At 45.9% G+C, this 16930-nt stretch overlaps 1 protein-coding gene across 5 annotated transcripts in view; it reads left to right on the forward strand.

The window, feature by feature from the left end:
* dlgap2a (discs, large (Drosophila) homolog-associated protein 2a) overlaps window positions 1-16930 on the forward strand; it is a 132524-nt gene that overhangs the window by 76843 nt on the left and 38751 nt on the right. For 3 of the 5 annotated variants that reach the window (XM_031847508.1, XM_031847509.1, XM_031847511.1), the window contains one exon: window positions 13751-14898. In XM_031847508.1, coding sequence (XP_031703368.1) covers window positions 13751-14898 — 1148 coding nt within the window. Of the gene's footprint in view, window positions 1-4175; window positions 4315-13750; window positions 14899-16930 lie in introns of all 5 variants that reach the window. The other 2 variants (XM_031847512.1, XM_031847510.1) reach the window with 1 other exon arrangement.

Here is a 16930-nt window from a genome sequence, read left to right on the forward strand (position 1 = left end):
ACCCCCCCAGCGGGACACACCTTTTTTTTCTCAAAAAAAAAAAAACCCCCCCCCCCCCCCCCCCCCCCATCCTCGTTTTCAAGAGGAAACACTCCCTCAAAGAACATAAACAAGGCAGAGAGGAACAATGCTCACAGCATGAACTGCCGGAAGGGACTGTCATTATTTCCTGCAACAATTATGACAAAACTGCACTTCTGTGAGTTTTGGGCTGCTCCCTACCCTACTTTTCCCTCCCCGCCGTCGTCCATGACTGAGGCTGATTCACTCACAAATGATTTCTCTTCCCACACAAGGAGAAGTGTTTCGCTTGGAAATGATTTATTGGTGAGACTGCTCAGAGATTCCATCGTTAACTACAGGGGGTAGTAGGTTTGAGGACCGATCCTCCGATGGCGATGTGAATCCCGTCAAAAAGTGTCGCAGTGATTGCTTCAAATTCGGTTTCTTTTGTCCGGGGAAATTCACTCTGTGCGTCTGAAAAGAGGAACGAGTGCAGCCTTTTGTTGTCCCCGACTGTGTTCAATCACTGCACCTCCTTCGGCAAGCTAACCTCGGGACGTAATAGCCGGCCCTTTTGGTGGGGTCTGTGTGTGATAACCAGCATCAGTCTGACGTGGCAATAATCCAAGATCAGAGGGGTTAATAGTGTGTACTGTGTCCTCACCCTAAAGGCCCCCACTTCCTCAAAGGGTCCTCATAACGACACAATGCCGGGGTCTGATGTGGCCCCGAGGAAACATGTATTCTTCTCTATTCTATTCTATTCTATTCACCCGGCCTCAGTGGAGGTCACGTTGGGTTAATCAGCATGAAGCTGTGCTGTGGAGCCGTGGATGATGGATGCATGCCGTGGCTCATGGCCCTCCGTCACATGTCTTTTGCTAAAACGCAGCACACCCTGTTGCCTACTTGCTCTTACAGTCGCATCACTTGCGGCCAAGAGGTCTCGGGTTAAACGTCACGAAACAAATGGAGGTGGAATTAAGCCTGTTTTGCATTTTTGTGAAATCAAAAGAATTCAGGCAGGAGTTCCATTTTTTACAATATGCCCATTTTGTAGCAGCAGGGTCACTCCCGTTGAGCTCTCCTGAAGTGCACACAAGATACTTAATTTGGGGGTCATTCTAACACACTGCACGCTGTGACAGCCGGCCCCCACTTAACGTTCATTCAAAAAACCAAACCATCCATCACTGTCGGCCGTGATGGCACCTCTGCACAGGTAATGTGACCTGTGGTATTTCTCTCTGGAACACAGAAGACATCTCTATACTGGTAAAAAATAAAAAAAATCTCCCTCGCACTGCTCAGCGTCTGAGGTGCAACAGCTGAACACCATGCAGCATTCTTCTGTGAGCAAGTGGAGTTAACTTCACACCGCAACATTGATTTCATGAGTTTCACCTCCTGTTAAATAGTTTTCTGCAAATGAAGACGTGAGATGCAACTTAAATGCTAGTTTGCCATCTACCACTTTACTGGTGATCCGTTACATCACAACACTGGGACAACTTTAGGAGAGCTCAGAGTGCAGATTTCCCTCCTCAGGCAGGAACAAGTTCATGTTGTTAAGAGGGGAATCAAGAGGAACAGGAGCAGATGAGGTCATGACATACTGACCCTTGCTGTTGACTCTCTCTACACTTCTCCGGTGACCGTAAAGTATCTCGTCAAGCTGATGTGAAAGCCCTTAAACGCTTTCATTAGTCCCAGTACCATTTCACTTTATATCCTCATATACTGCAGCTCTGTGGACCTTCCCTCCTGTAAACATAATGGAGCCACAGCCAGTGTTTACAAACGCATCCCTCAACTCGCCCTAATCTGTTTGTGATCAAGTTTTGCACTAAGCGGCCCAATAGGACTTAGTGAGTGATGCTTCACGAGAGTACACAACATTAATAACTCAAGGTAATGGGTTATTATCTATTGCCTTTATCAGATTGACAAAACCCATGGCATTAGTGGAGTGCTGAACGAGGACACCAGCATCAATTAAATCGCACACCTCTCATTGTTCACGTTTAGGCGGCATTGAAGTCTGACAAGGGAAAGATAATTAGGTATTAAATCTTATTAAATTGACCATTGAGTTAAACAGATTCACAGCATGTTTCATATATTCCCAGTTAATTCATGCAAAACAGCGTTAATCCATCATAAGCACGGCTTTGCTGCATGCTTCGCCTTGTCTCAACTTGTCGTATGCTAATTCTCCTCACGTATCCTCCGCTGCCCCTTTCACGCGGCCTGTTCGAGGCGGGACTGTTGCGGCGTTATCCCGCCTCGCTGTCCTGTGTGAAAGGTACGGAGGCGGAACGAGTGGGACAGAGTTGTGGTTGTATCTTCTTCGTGCAAGCATTGCGGAATCTCACCCTCTCTTTACGGCACCTTCTTCTCACTCACAGTTTCGATCACACTCTCACGCAGACTTCCCTGAACGTTTGTTGATACGGAATCACACCTGCGAATATTAAAACACTTTTGTAATTCTGTTTTCCCAAAATAAAACAAAGTCAGAGAGCTATGTCATCTAAACTGCACCCGAATCGCTCTTCAATGGATCCTGATCGTCAAAGCTCGTGGCGAAGTAATTGTTGTGGGCTCATTCATTTGCAGCGTGCGTACGCATCACATCCGGGAGATTCCCAAAGCGCAGGCCTCAAGGACAAAGCATTAGAGGCCAATCAGGAAGCAGTGTGACGCACCGATGCGGTCGTTACCCTCCGGGGCTCGTCTTGTTGGAGATGGAGATGGCAGTTGGAGGGAGTTCGCAAGCACTTTAATTGATTTCAGTCGAGGAACAGACCACCCAGATGTTGTGCAATTCCCTCCATCCATACCAATAAATACGGAAAAAAAAATCCACGTTCATGCATGATTAAAAAAATAATAATGATGGTAATAATAACTGTCAAGAAATACAGCGATGCAAATACTGGAGGGGAGACCAGGGCCGTATTAGATTGCTGCAATTATTCTGCTATTATTATTCTTGTTGATTTGAATTGTCAACGTTGCCTGTTGACGAGGACATTTTACAACGCGCAGCCGGTGTGAAGCAGTGACGTTACACGCGGGTTGTTTTCTCGATTAGTTGATGAACAGTTTGGTCTTTACTACAAATTGCTAATGATGCACATGGCGTGTGTAGGAAGGCAGTATGTCTAAACCCCGTTGGGAAGAGCCCTTGAAATGAGACGGGGCCACTGTTGGTCGCCTGGAATCTGGAGATACGGACCTCCTAGGATCAGGCCCCCCCCCCCCGAGTGAGGACACAGCTGGTGGCTGCTGTTCTGTGCGACCGTCACATCTCTCCGTGCACTGTGCGTGTCCCCAGGCAAAGACAAACACTCTGGTCCTGGCTGTGATGTGCTCGAGCATCGTTTCTAAGCGACCTCCGGCTCAAAGCGCGGAGGAAATGACCGAGGAGAGTCTTGACTGGGTGGGTGGATGGAGGGATGGACGTCTGTTGTGGCTCCACTCGCTTTAGAAATAATGACGTCAAAGATTGCTTTTGAGAGCAGTGTTGAACTTCAGCCGCATCTTCAGATGTGCGGCTTCCCAGCCGTGACGTAAGTCCACATATTGGCAAACATCTTCATCAACGATTCATAAATGTTCATTCTGAAGCCTGTTTTGCGACACATAAATAAATAAACAACAAATGATATACTCAAAGGTGTATTTTTAACCACAAGGCTTTACATACAGGCATTGCTGCCTGTATGTTTTTATATTATATTGCTGCCAAGTTACAATGCATTTCAGCAGCAAAGAGTGTTCCTCAAGAGGAGAGTCATATTGTGTGCTCTCCGTTTACGACGCAGAGTGTTCCTCACAATACTAACAATACCTATGCCTGCCACTCTTCTTCATGCACACTCTCGATCTGACAGCGCACAGATTCCCACACGCAACTACAAGCGTGTGCCAACCTGTCTGACATTCCGATGTACATCCGCTCGCCTCGCAGAGATTCAAAAATAGGCTTGTCGATGAGATTCAGCGGAAGCAGACCCATGGGAATAAGAAGACAAAGTTTGTGAAGTTAGGGATACAAACGTAACATGGGAGACATGTTTGGCCTGTCAGCAATCAATCCCAACGCCTGTTGTCAATATGTTTTTCTCTATTTCGTGTGTGTGTGTGTGTGTGTGTGTTTCTTTCAGTTGCCGTCTGTGTCGCTCACTTCAAACACCAGGTGCCAGCTGCCTTGAATCCGATCCAGTCTGGCTGTTCTCAAAGCCTAGATCCAGGTTTTCCGCATCACCTTTCATCCCATTACTGCTGCTTGTGTTGGATCTGAGGGTAAACGAAATCAGCGCTCTCGCTGCATTCAATTATTACTGGAGTGGTGTGGTTTGAGTGACTGTCTGGGGAACTATTTGTGTTCTCGAACTTTATAAACTAAATACATCAGACGTGTTTCATAGTGACAAATAGAAACTTTTCAATTTGAATCATGTTGAGATAAGATCTAACGAGATAATCCTTTATTTGTTATTTGTTATTAAATTGCATTTGGACTAAACTTACAGAACTTATAGCCGACATTTCAAGTCATTGATCTTAAACACTTTCAGAAGATGAACAGTAACAAGACTGGCATAGTCCTAATAAGTACAGATATTTAAACATACTTATCTGAAGCAGACTTTTAGTGCTTCAACTTAAGAATAATAAACTTATTGCCGTGTGTCACAATCATATCAGAGTTTCTATTGGCCCAAAGCTGTGGGTGGGAGTAAAGGACACAATATGTTTGTTTTACTGGCTCAAATGATTCCCTTCTGTAGATATGCACTTTTTAATGATGCAGCGCAATTTAGCAGTTCATAGCAAATCATTTATTGGACTCTAGTGGATAGAGTGCCACGGACCCCTGGGGGTCCCCAGATTCCAGTTTGGGAATCACTTCTTTAGCGCATAATAGCTTTCTACAGCCCGTCGCTCTACGAGTTTATCAGCTGAACTCCACGGAGTGGTTGTATCTGCTGTTTGGGTGGTAAATACTTTTTGTATGATGCATTTAGGTGCACCCCGGGCACTGTCAATAGCACTTCTTTCATTTCACCGCTGTGAAATGAGGCCAGTAAAACACTAGAACAGGCACTTACACTAATTACGTTTTACTATCAGACACGTCCAGGTTCACCTTCATTCCCCAGAGCGACATGCAACCTTGCTCCATCCAAGTCAACGCGGGGCGTTAATCGGGTGTCTGTGTGCACACAAACGTGATTGTCATTTTAACCTGTGAGTATATGAATTCTTCCAGTCATACAGTGCATATTGTAGCATTTAAGAGATTGCATAGCACTCTTATCAGTGCTAATTGTTTCCCAACCTCAAATAATGTCAGTGCAATGTAATTTCTCCAATCAGATTTTGTCCTGATTAACATCACAGCAAATCCTTTAATGCACTGATTGACTTTGTGCCTCTGATGTCCCGGCTGTCTTTGGAAAAACCGGCGAATGAGAGACAAGGATCTGAAGGGGACTGTCGGTATCACTTCTGTCTCCCAAAAGTCCTTTTGGGCCCCCCCCCCACACACACACACACACACCCTCTGCTCCGCTGTGGTCTGTAGAGAGGGAAATTACATTAGAGGGGAAAGGTTTTCAATTGTCTTCTCCAGGCTGAGGAGTGTGGATGCCTGCAGGGCCCAGGGGACCTGTAGTGTTTTTGAAATCAGTTCCGTGATGGGATTGTCTCTGGGGACGGGGGGCTGGTGTGGACCTTCCCCCGTCTGCCGGGATACAGTCAGTGATGAACCCGCTGCTCACCGGAGCTTTAAAAAACGTCAGTGCTGCAAATAATAACAGTTTGACAATATCAAATTATCTCTCATTTTGTCCTGAACTCCTCAGTGGCTGCAAAGGATGATGGGAACTTCAGAGCGTGTTGCTACGGCAACCAGGAACAGTTCTGAGGCTTCCTCTAACAAGTTGCCTGGGAATGCACACACACACACACACACACACACACAGACACAGACACAGACAGGGCTTTTCCTGTGGCAGAATTTCACATTCAGCATGAGTTATTCATAGCTGGGTAGCTGCACTGGATTTATGATGCTACCATGTAAATGCAAGCCCATGCAGTCTGTTTGTTGGAGTCCAAGTCAATTTCTGGGGCTGTTGTAACTTAAATGGGGTCTTTGAAAAGATTCAGATTGAGGAGACGTTTTGCTTGAATAAGAAATGATACAATAGATTGCGAGACAATTTGACACCGTTGCTGCTGCTGTTGTGATGTTGAATATGAGATGGACTGTACATGTTCAGTAAGCATTGCTAATGCAGCCTTTTGTCTCCAATTGCAAAATACAAAAGAGGAACCAGAACGTTTGGGAAGCTCAAAAGCCCCATCAATTGTCATTCTGGGAGGAACAAGGAACGCTGATCCTGACACTATATTAAATTTATTTCTACCACCTATCGTTCCGTCCCCACTTTGACTGGCAGAGAGAGAGAGAGAGAGAGAGAGAGAGAGAGAGAGAGGAGCTGAGGAGGAGCGCTGAGCGCAGCGCAGATAACACACTTCGTCATTAGCAAACTCACGATAAGTATTCAGCCATTCAGCGGCTTCTCCTTATCTGGCCACCGTAATCTCTCTGCAGCTAAATACTATGGCTGCCTTCAGCTCGCCACTCTGTAGGTGGAATTGGGTGTTAGAGAAGAGAAATTGCCATTTTATGTTTGTTGGGACAGCTTGCCAATAGCCTAATCATTTTTGAAGAGATTAGTGCCGAGGCTGATAGACTTTTGTGTGCAGAGCTCTTTGGACGGGTTTACAGGAATATGCATATGTGCTGCTGTAGTCCTATTCACATCAGGATCAATCTGTATCTCCTGTGCCTGGTAACTCCACGGACTCTTCCAAAACAATACAGCCACATGCAAATTGTCTTCCCTCAATTATAATTGTTCCTTACAGAAGGTAAGAATACCCGCTTACCTCCGCTAGCTTCTCCTTCCTGTAATCCACCCCTCTGTGCTTGCAGGCAAACCTCCCCCCTGCTGGGAGAAAGATAGTGGGTTGTAGGCTTCGATCGTTTGGGAGGGTGGGAGCGGTGGCGAGGGTCTCTCTTTCTGACATCTGTCACATCCAAACAGCCCTCTCAGGTGTGTAAGAATAGCCACATGCAGCTTGGTGCAACAGGAACCGCTAGAGGCTACAGTGACACAAGCTAGAGGCCAGTATTTTAGTTCAAAACATTTCAAAAATGAATTATCATGCATTATCAACATGTCAAAGACGAGTCGTTGTTTATTGTTTTGGCCACGTTGGATTTAATCCAATGAAGCAACTATCAAAACGTACACGCACCATACAGGACCCGGGTAGTGGCACAGTAGACACAATATAGGCCGACTTGAAGATTATATGATAGCAGTGTTATTTTGATTGCCTCTGAGTTTCAGCAGTTTGGTGGAGTTTTGCGTATCTTTCCCGCTGTTAGTTTTTAACTTTCTAGCTGCTACTGTATGCCTATTTCTGTGTCAGTACATTGAGAGCAATGCAAGAGAAGTCAAATTCCTTGTACATGTATTCACATACTTGGCCAATAAAGGTGAATTGGATTATTTTTGTGTCATTTTAATCACATAACTGTGAATAAATCATCACAGAGTAGTGTTTAAGTTTCTTTTTTTATTTCTTTCATCTCAATTAGATTATATGGTTATATTTTAGCAGAACACTGTCTTTGAGGTCGCAAAGTAAAAATGCCAATGTTACAGAATTGATTGTTAGCTTATCTTCTTTCCAGTTTTAATGCGTCAGAGTGGTTGTCTGGGACCACCTACCTGAGAGTATCACCTGATGAGGCAGTCGCAGGGGAGGTAGATCTCACCTATATCTGCTTGTGATGTAAAGCAGTGGAACCTTGTTCTTGAGCATCTTATGCTCACACTGATCCACCTGCAGCTGTTTTCTTGTAGCTCTTGGCCAGAGTTCCCAGCTAATGCAAGGGTCTCAATTCCCCATATGCAACCCCAGTGCATCTTCTTAGATATGCAAACACTTGTGGAAAAGCACAACACTTGACGATGATATCTCTATTTTCTGCAATGGGACTTTAGTCAGATGTTTCCAAAATAAAAGCAACATGATGTACATTCCCTGTGAACTGTGCATCTGCTAATCTGCTAATCACAGTTATTGCTTTACTGTGTTGAATGTCATTGTTTTAACACAGGTGATGAAGTTCATCATAGACTCCAGAGTGTCTCTGTGTATTTTCACAGAGGCGAGCGTGTGCGTACTGCTGAATCATTGTTGTGGTGTAGGCTCAGTCGCACCGGCTGTGCTCTGAATCCCCCCCCCCCCCCCCTCAGCATGAATTCCCAGTTTGATTTAAGGCCAGTTGTAAGAGCGGGTTCTCCCCCGTCGCGTGACTGCATGAGCAGCCATGCGAACATACATGTCCTCGTGTGACACAAGCAGTGCTGACTCAGCACAAAGCAATACAGCAGACTCTTTGTTTTCCACCTCGTGTCTCAGCATCAGGGCTCAGTCGTAGCAGCAAACACGGAAAGGAACAGAGGGGTTTTTTTCTGCCATTTTAGGTGTCACGCTCGGCCAGAGACAGATGGTCCATGAGAAAAAATGTATCAGTGACAAGTGATTGGCTCCCAATTGCGGTGGCAGTTTGAAACAGCTCCGTTAGTTGAGCATCGTGTTAGCAATTAACATGCAGCGGGTTCAGTTTCAGCCCACTATGTGTGCGTGAACCGTGCTGCGCTGTCACGTGGATGGACAAGTGAGCAGGATATCTGCCAGAGCCATAAGCTGGGGCCTTATTTTGAGCGGAGCTGCTGTGGTGGATATCATGAGGCTTGCAAAGCTGACAGATTTGCTGCTTTGCCTCTTTGTCCGCTGCCTCCTTCCCCAATCTAATAGCTCAGAACCATTGCTTGATTTGCACCGAGGGTTGAGGACACAATACCCCTTCCTTTTGATTTTCTAAAGAAAGGCCAGAATTCTGCGGAGAGCATTTAACCTTTGGGAGACGGATAAGAAAGCTCCTCTGTCGAAAATGAGGGGTGTGACTTCCCTCCGGCCAGTTGGAAGGGATGCTGCTGGAAATAGCCTTTTGGAAATATGTTCTGAATCATTCTGGTTACCGCTACGAACATGTGTTGCACAGTAGAGATTTTTTTTAAGCCAATCTAAAAGCGTGTAGGATTGAAATGAACATGACAGATGTTTCCAAGTGTTCAGATTCTCTACAGGGGGCACAAAACACAACAAGTACTGAAGCAGTTTTGGCACGTTTGATGCCAGAAAACTCCGAAATGACAGATCTTATCGCTGATGCAAAAACATTAAAAGCCGCCATCCTAAGTCTCTCATGTGTGGCCTAAACATCGGGAGTTCTTCCTCACACACGCCTGTCACTTAGTGCGGTGGCCAGCCACCGCGCTAACCACCGCCAAGTCTGAAGGTCGCACGCCTTTGATCTCTCAGTCTAGTCCAGCGCTTTGTTATCTTTTAACTTTGTTTTCAACTCCGGTTAAGGTCCGGGCCGGTGGAGGAGTGGGGGCTGTCAGGGATACTCTGTGCAGATATAATGCTATTTAAATGCTAATGTGTTAAGAGGAGCAAAACGACCTTTACTCACACTCTGCACTCGGGCGGAGCAGCAGCACAAAACAAAAGCCCTTAATAAATGAGCCTCTTCCTCTGACTCTCCACCGCTGATATGAGGTGTTTTTTTTTATCTCCGTCGAGCTCAGAGGGCTTTGACTACATCATAGAGCTGGATTTTGGTTCAGGTGTTAGGTCAGACATGATCGGAAGATTGCCCAATGTGCCAATTGTTGAGCTGAATGGGATTGGTTAATTTTTTCTCGAGGGAAATGTCTGCTTATCACATGGAGGACTGAAAAACCCCATATGTAAAGTGGATTGTTTTACAGAGTACAACATTAAGGACCCCTGCCTTTTCCTTTCTTAAAAATATCCAATAGTCTCATTCGTCTTCATCCGCATGATAATTATTGTTCCTATCAACGATGGCCCGACACTCAAAGATGATGATGCTGGATATTGTGCTGACATTTAATTGCCAGCCAGTTTCTAAATTCATCCCCCATCCTAGCAGTCCATCTCAGCAGTTGGCACCCTTGCCAGGAAGCCGATAATGTGACGGCAGGTGCTGGTATCAGTGTAAAAACAACAAGCACCTCTCTCTGTCCACAGGTGTCACAGATACTTGTCTCCTCCCCACGTTTGCAGAGCACTCGCCAGAAGGACGCACACTCACCGAGAGAGAGAGCTGCTTCCCCTTCGAGCCGTCTCGTGTAAAATATGAAATAGCCTTCGAAATGTGTTGTAGGACTCACTCCTTGAATCGTGCGTCTATACCTTTTTTTCTTTCCTTAAGCAAAACTTAAATTTTGCATCAGCAGAGGAAGAGGTGGAAGAAAAAAAAAAAGGAGAACGAGATATGGAGGCCGGATGAGTCTGTCATCTGTCGTGTATAATCCCAGGAAATGCCGTAACTTCGCCGGTAGATAATTTATTCTGAGCAGCTCCCTGAGATACCTCAAGGAAGAGTCAGCTGTCAGAGAAAGGCCTTGGAGTAAGACAGTGACATAACTTCAGACAGAAATGTAGCATCAAATCAATCAATCATGCACCATCATCCTTCTGCTGCAATGACTAGCAAGCAGTTAACCGGACTCGGGCTCAGGAAGCGCACCTGATTTAACCTGTAGAACTGTACTCCGGAGTGATGTTTTTGCATGTTATGCATGTTCAGCTCTGCGATGTGCAGCCTTACCAAAGCAGTCCCTCCTGAGGAGAAATGTCCTCATGCATGCTTAGAGCAGCAGCCTGGATTCATTTTGCATCAGGCTGCGGAGTTAGACGTCCTCGTGTAAGACTGGTAAACAACGAGAATTTTGTTTATCCTCTCGACAGATGGAAGACGACAGCAAACGGAAGAGCAAGGCTGTACCTCAGGGGTTGAGATCTTAGACCTCATTAAAAATAAGTTTGAATGGAATACATTTTATCCAGTTTGAAAGATGAAAAGAAACATCCACCCTTAGTCACAATTCACTAACATCACAGTAGTCGTTCCCGTGATCTTGGACGGGTTGGATTTGCAAAAATGAGGCTTTCTTAGAGCTGTTGGCAAAATAATCACGAGGAAAATCCTCAATATACCCAGTGACAAACATGCTGAGGGTGCAGGGACAGGGCATGGGGGGGTTCAACAGAGAAGCACGGTCTGGTTTCTAACTTGTGTGAGTGAAGCTGACACAGATGTGTTTGAATGTAGAACCTCCAGTAAATAAAATAAGTTTTAAGTTAATAACTGTTGCTGGGTAGTTGCAGGAAAGGTTCGGAGATGCAAATCTGCCAATCCTCATTTAGCTCTTTTTGAGGAATGTGGCAATGCTGTAGGATTTTTGACAAAGTGTGATAACGTAACTTGATTTGTCAGGTATTTAATTTATAGGATTTATTTGTCAAACCTTTATTTTTCCAGGATAGTCTCAATGAGATTTAAAATCTCTTTTCTCAGTAGTGAAAATAGAGGAGGCAGTTTGTGTAATATGACCTTATAAAGTGTTCCAGTGTTCCGTTCTACGGTTGTATAAGGTGGACAAAGTAACTTTCAACATACCGTACCATATATCCAACCCCTCATTGCAGGTTAGTCTCTTTAGGGCCTTAATAAAGACTTCTTTCTTTCATTTCTAGTTTTGTCCGAAGCCTTTAACATTCCACACATTGTCCATCAGCAAAAAGGCAATTTAAATTAAGAGCCCTGAGAGTGACTGGTCATTCCTGCTCAGGTTAATTAAAATGACTTTTTTTATTTCATTTTATGGCACAACGTTTGAAGGGGAGCTCCTTCTGGAGGCTTTTGTGGCTCCATAAGGAGGTGCATGAGGTCTTAATAACTTTGCTCTCGTGATGTCACCTGAGTCAGCGTTGGTTGGGGCTGAAGACTGCGAGTTTGAAAAATGTGAAGGTGTGGAGTTAGAAAGAAGTGAGCTTACCAGACCTCTGCAGCCCGCTCTTCATCTCTGCTTTAGGCAATGTTAGTTACTAGCAGAAGACACCCAAATCGCCAGGTTTTGACAAAAAAGAAGAGTGCTTGCTCTTTGTATCCAGTGTGCCATGATGATAGATTACACTTTAACAGGAAAGAGGGAGCTGTTTCTGGGAAAGACATATTTGTTCTCCTCACTGGTAAAGATATCGACAAAGGTTTTATTGGTATTGAGACAAGAAGAAAAAACAGACACCAGTTTTGTTAAAGGGTAATGTGGCCTTCATTTTGAGGAACAGCAGCACTGAGAATACCACCGGTATGAACATTTTACCTATAGCAGTAAGATTGGATCATTGGAGCACCTGCATGAGCTAAGTTAAGGTGTTTTTTCCTCCACAACGGTCCTCTTGCCCATTTTCTTAATGGTATCTATGTCGATATTTAATAATTAAGAATTTATTGATTGGTCAGTACATTGATATAGTTTAAAAGTGCTACAATTTGGCCTAAAACTCTGGTCCTCCTCTCTCTCTCTCTTACCGTAGCTCATGAAAGCTCTCCTTCATTTGATGGGGCAGAGAGAGTGAAGGTGCACGGGTTTATGAGGCGTGACTTTGGCAGGCAAGCAAGCTTAGATACGGCTATTCTTTTTTTGTTTGTTTATTTGCTATTGGACAAGACAGGATGCAGATAAGTTTAAAATATGACCTGGGCTAGATATTCTGCTACAATATTCTGTTTTTCATGGTGAAGCTAGTAAGGAGGAAAGCAGAAAACAGACAGCAGGTAACTAGAAATGTTTGTTATTAATAAGATTCTACACTTTTTATATGTTCTTGTTATATAGCATAACTTAATTGTCACTCATTGGCTAATTTAAACCTCATAAAGTGTAAAAGTATTCATATGAAGGCCTTTAGATTGGTTTATGTTTTACATTTTAATTGTTACAGATGATCAAAAATATTATTTACGGGGTCGTGTTTATTGTTCCACATGGAATTTTAACCCCAATTGTTCTGACGTGACTGAACGGGCTGATATTGTAATGACTGACGACATACGTTGGTGAGGCATCAAGATAAAGTAAAGCCATCCTCTGATTAAGTTCAACACAATGGAACAGAGTACTGGGATGTCTGCCCGCAGCACTGGGTTTTAATCTCGGACTAAATGGCCAACAGAGACTAAAAGGAGGGAGGGCGCATTTGGTGATCAAGTCTCCCAAGGACGCCCCTCTGGCCGTATGCCTCACAGCGCTCTCCTCGGGGCTTTGACGGATGACACCAGCACCACGGAGTGATAGGCTATTATTTCACTTTGCATTGGATAAATGGCAGTGCCGGCTCCGACCTGTCGCCTGCCTTTCTCTTTCTTCCGTTCTCTCTTTTTTCCCTGTCTCTCCTGCAGTATGCCGTCGCAGACCTCCGTAGCAGAGATGAAATAGGATGGATTTTGTCCCTGCAATCTGTTGATTTCACTTTCACATTTCCGATGTGCTACTTTTTGAGTTTTTGAGTTTTTCATGTCCTTTGTAGTTGAAGTGGATGGGGAGAGTGAGCGTATGGGGCGATAATGACCAACCTGTCCGAAGCCTAGTAATTCGCTACTAGGCTTTTCTCCCCCTCATCTTTTAATGTGATATGCATTTCTTTTTCTGGAAAAACGCTTTTTATTTTTTAACCCTGAGTGTGATGTAATATTCTGTCTCTCTTTCAGACCAGCAGTATTCATGGTCGCCCACGCAGTACTTCGATGAGGACAGCTACTCCTCTCCACCCAGGAACATGAAGGGTCTCTCTGGCGGCCGCCCTGCCCAGCTCCACATCACCTCTCCCACCTCAGCCCACACCTGCGGCCTGGTTGAATGCGACCATTCCCTGGACCATCACCTCCACCATGGCAACTCACGGCCCCCCTCCTACCTCCTCAGCCCCACAGAGAGCTGCCCCCTCGAGAGTCACCATCGCTGCTCCCCGCGGAGCTCCATCCACTCTGAGTGCATGGTGGTACCGGTGTCCATGTCAGCCACCGACCACTCCATCTCTAGTAGCACTTTCCCCCGCATGCACTATGGCAGCGCAGCGCGGGAAAGCGGCGGCAACAATTCCGGCGGCAGGGACTCCCGAGACGACGGTGGCTCCTCCTCGCATGGCGGCAGCGGCAAAATGAACCGAATCCCAGCGAACCTCCTGGACCAATTTGAGAAGCAGATGCCCCTGCACCGGGATGGCTTCCACACGCTGCAATACCAACGCACCTCCACCACGACCACGACTACAGAGCAGCGCAACGAAAGCCCTGGGCGGATACGCCACTTGGTCCACTCGGTACAGAAGCTCTTCACAAAGTCGCACTCTCTAGAAGGTTCCTCCAAAATGAACGGAACCAAAGGCGACTCGCAACGGGACAACTCGCACCACCACCATCACCACCACCAAGGCCACCACAAACACAGCAAACGCAGCAAGAGCAAAGAACGTAAGTCTGACGGCAGCGGCAAGCAACGCTCGGGAGGCTGGTGGAGTTCGGACGACAACCTGGATAGTGACAGCACATACAGAACGCCCAGCGTCATGTCACGGCATCCTGTGGACCATATAGGCCACTGCTACCCTGACTCGATGCACGGCCACCTGGCTGGAGAACTGTCGCTGAAGACCTCCAAGAGTAACAACGATGTCAAGTGCTCAGCCTGCGAGAGCATAAGCATGGCGCCAGAGGGAAAGTTTATGAAGAGGAGCTCTTGGTCAACGCTAACGGTCAGCCAAGCCAAGGAGGCCTACAGGAAGTCCTCGCTCAACCTGGAGAAGCCCATGACACCCACCGACCTCAGGCCCAACCCCAGGCCCTGCCACTATCTACAGGTGAGTTTGGCTTATTTTGCCATGTGTCATTTGTGCACATTACTTTGATGATGATTTGACTTGAATGGAGAATTTCACATTCTGATATTTGGTGTATTTAAATGCAAGGATCTGTGTGTGGCTAGGTGATGGGTACTCGGAGGGTATTGGTGAGAGGAGAAGATGGTGATTTGATAGCGACAAGCGATTGAAGAGTAGATAAAAACATCCATTTCATCTCTCAGCCACTACAGTGATTGAGCCTCCGTTCACCATAATGTAAAATTTATAAGAACCTGAGGAAAAAAAAACATCAATCCCAACACTTAACCCTGTGTCGTACAACACAAAGCAATCTTCTTCTACAGGCGTTGGCGGCGAGTAGACAAGGTAGAAAAGTTGCTCATCCCCGCTGGATTCCCAATTGATGTAAAAGACAGTGTGTTGTTCGTGGCTGCCCTGGATGTTACAATGGGAACCTGTCCTCAGGCTCAGCGTGTGGCTGGCGCGAGCACAGCAGGACAAATCAATTAACTCCACAAATGATCTGCGCTGGAGGGGAAGACTCAGCAATGTGAGAAGAAAAGACCAGAGAGCGTTGTTGCTTCGATTTTGCATAGGTTTCAGCCCTGAGAAGAAGGTTAGCATTTAGCCCACGATAGGCTCTACGGGAGACCCATGGCTCCACGGGGATCAATTCAGAGCGAGTCAGCACTTTACACCGAAGTGTCTCACAGGTTTTATATGCATGCTGGCGGGTATGTGAAAGAAAATCCCAAATTGCAAAAGCTGGCAAAAATAGATTGTGTAACAACGCTGCTCAATATACCACAATGCGATATCTGATAGCGTCATGTAAGTACCGCCTCCAGCCAAAAGAAAAGTGAGCACTTCAGCACATCGGGGGAGACGAAGAGGAGACTCCGCTCTAAGCAGGAGTGTGTCGTATGGATTAGAGGCTGTTGTAAACGGAAAACCAATACATTACTCAAATCAGCCAATGGAGCCAAGGAAACCACTCAATCTGAACTTACGTCAACAGAAAATGTTTTAGAGGACTCATCTTGACTAGCGTGTTTTTAAACATAACCGATGAACATTGTGAACCAGACAGGCAGTGCACTCATCCACTCAAAAATTGTTACAATCCCACTAAGTGCAGTAATCTCTCAATGAGAGAGTCGGATCTGTTTAGTGCCCCCCCCCTCCTCCTCTCCCCCCCAGCTCCTTGAATACTTCCATTTGGTCATTTATCTGAGGTAGTGTCCGAGTCGCGGCACTATAAACACTTTCTAAAAATATCCCCCTCCTTTCTGCCGCAGGGCTAAATTTAGCCCAGCGTTATCAATCCAATCCGAGCAGGGTGACACATCGTCCCTCCCCCCGGAGGAGAATCAATGCCCTCTCAGAGAGCTGGGAGATGTTTCCAGGGAGAAAGTTGAGGGGCAACACGCCGCCGAGGTCTGTGCCTCTGTGGACGCATTCGGATGCTCCGGGGAAGCAGAGGGGAGAAAAAAGAGATGGCTGTTTTTGCTCACGGTGGCTACAGTCGTTGCTCGTCACCAGGAGCTGTCAGGCAGAGAGATAGAACCAACAGTCAGGGAGGATGCTTTGCACACACCGAAGGGGTCCCATTGAGAAGTTTCCCCTTCTTGCTGCTGAATTAGGATTACCCACAACTGTCTGCAATGTAACAACATAAACTGTATCCTGGGAGAGTGTGTGCACTGAATGTCTGTCTGTGTGTGAGTGAGTGTGTCTTGTGTGTGAGTGTGTGGGAGGGGGGGGGGTGGTTTTTTTTATTCTTTTTTTCTATTTATCGCACACCAGATGGTTTGATGATGTGCTAGTCACCTTGTTTGCGTCCTTGGTTGATGACGGAGGGAATGAAAACCTTTCTGAAGTGTTGCGAAAGGCGAGGAGACAGCGGACAGAAAGAAATGCGTGACTTGTCACGCTGAAGTATCTGTTTGTTAATCTCTGTGTGAATGCAGCAGGTGTGTGTTTGTGTGTGTGTGTGTGTGTGTGTGTGTGTGTGTGTGTGTGTGTGTGT

This window comes from Anarrhichthys ocellatus, unplaced genomic scaffold (assembly GCF_004355925.1).
Source record: "Anarrhichthys ocellatus isolate YVR2014 unplaced genomic scaffold, GSC_Weel_1.0 scaffold7, whole genome shotgun sequence".
Classification (NCBI taxonomy): domain Eukaryota; kingdom Metazoa; phylum Chordata; class Actinopteri; order Perciformes; family Anarhichadidae; genus Anarrhichthys; species Anarrhichthys ocellatus.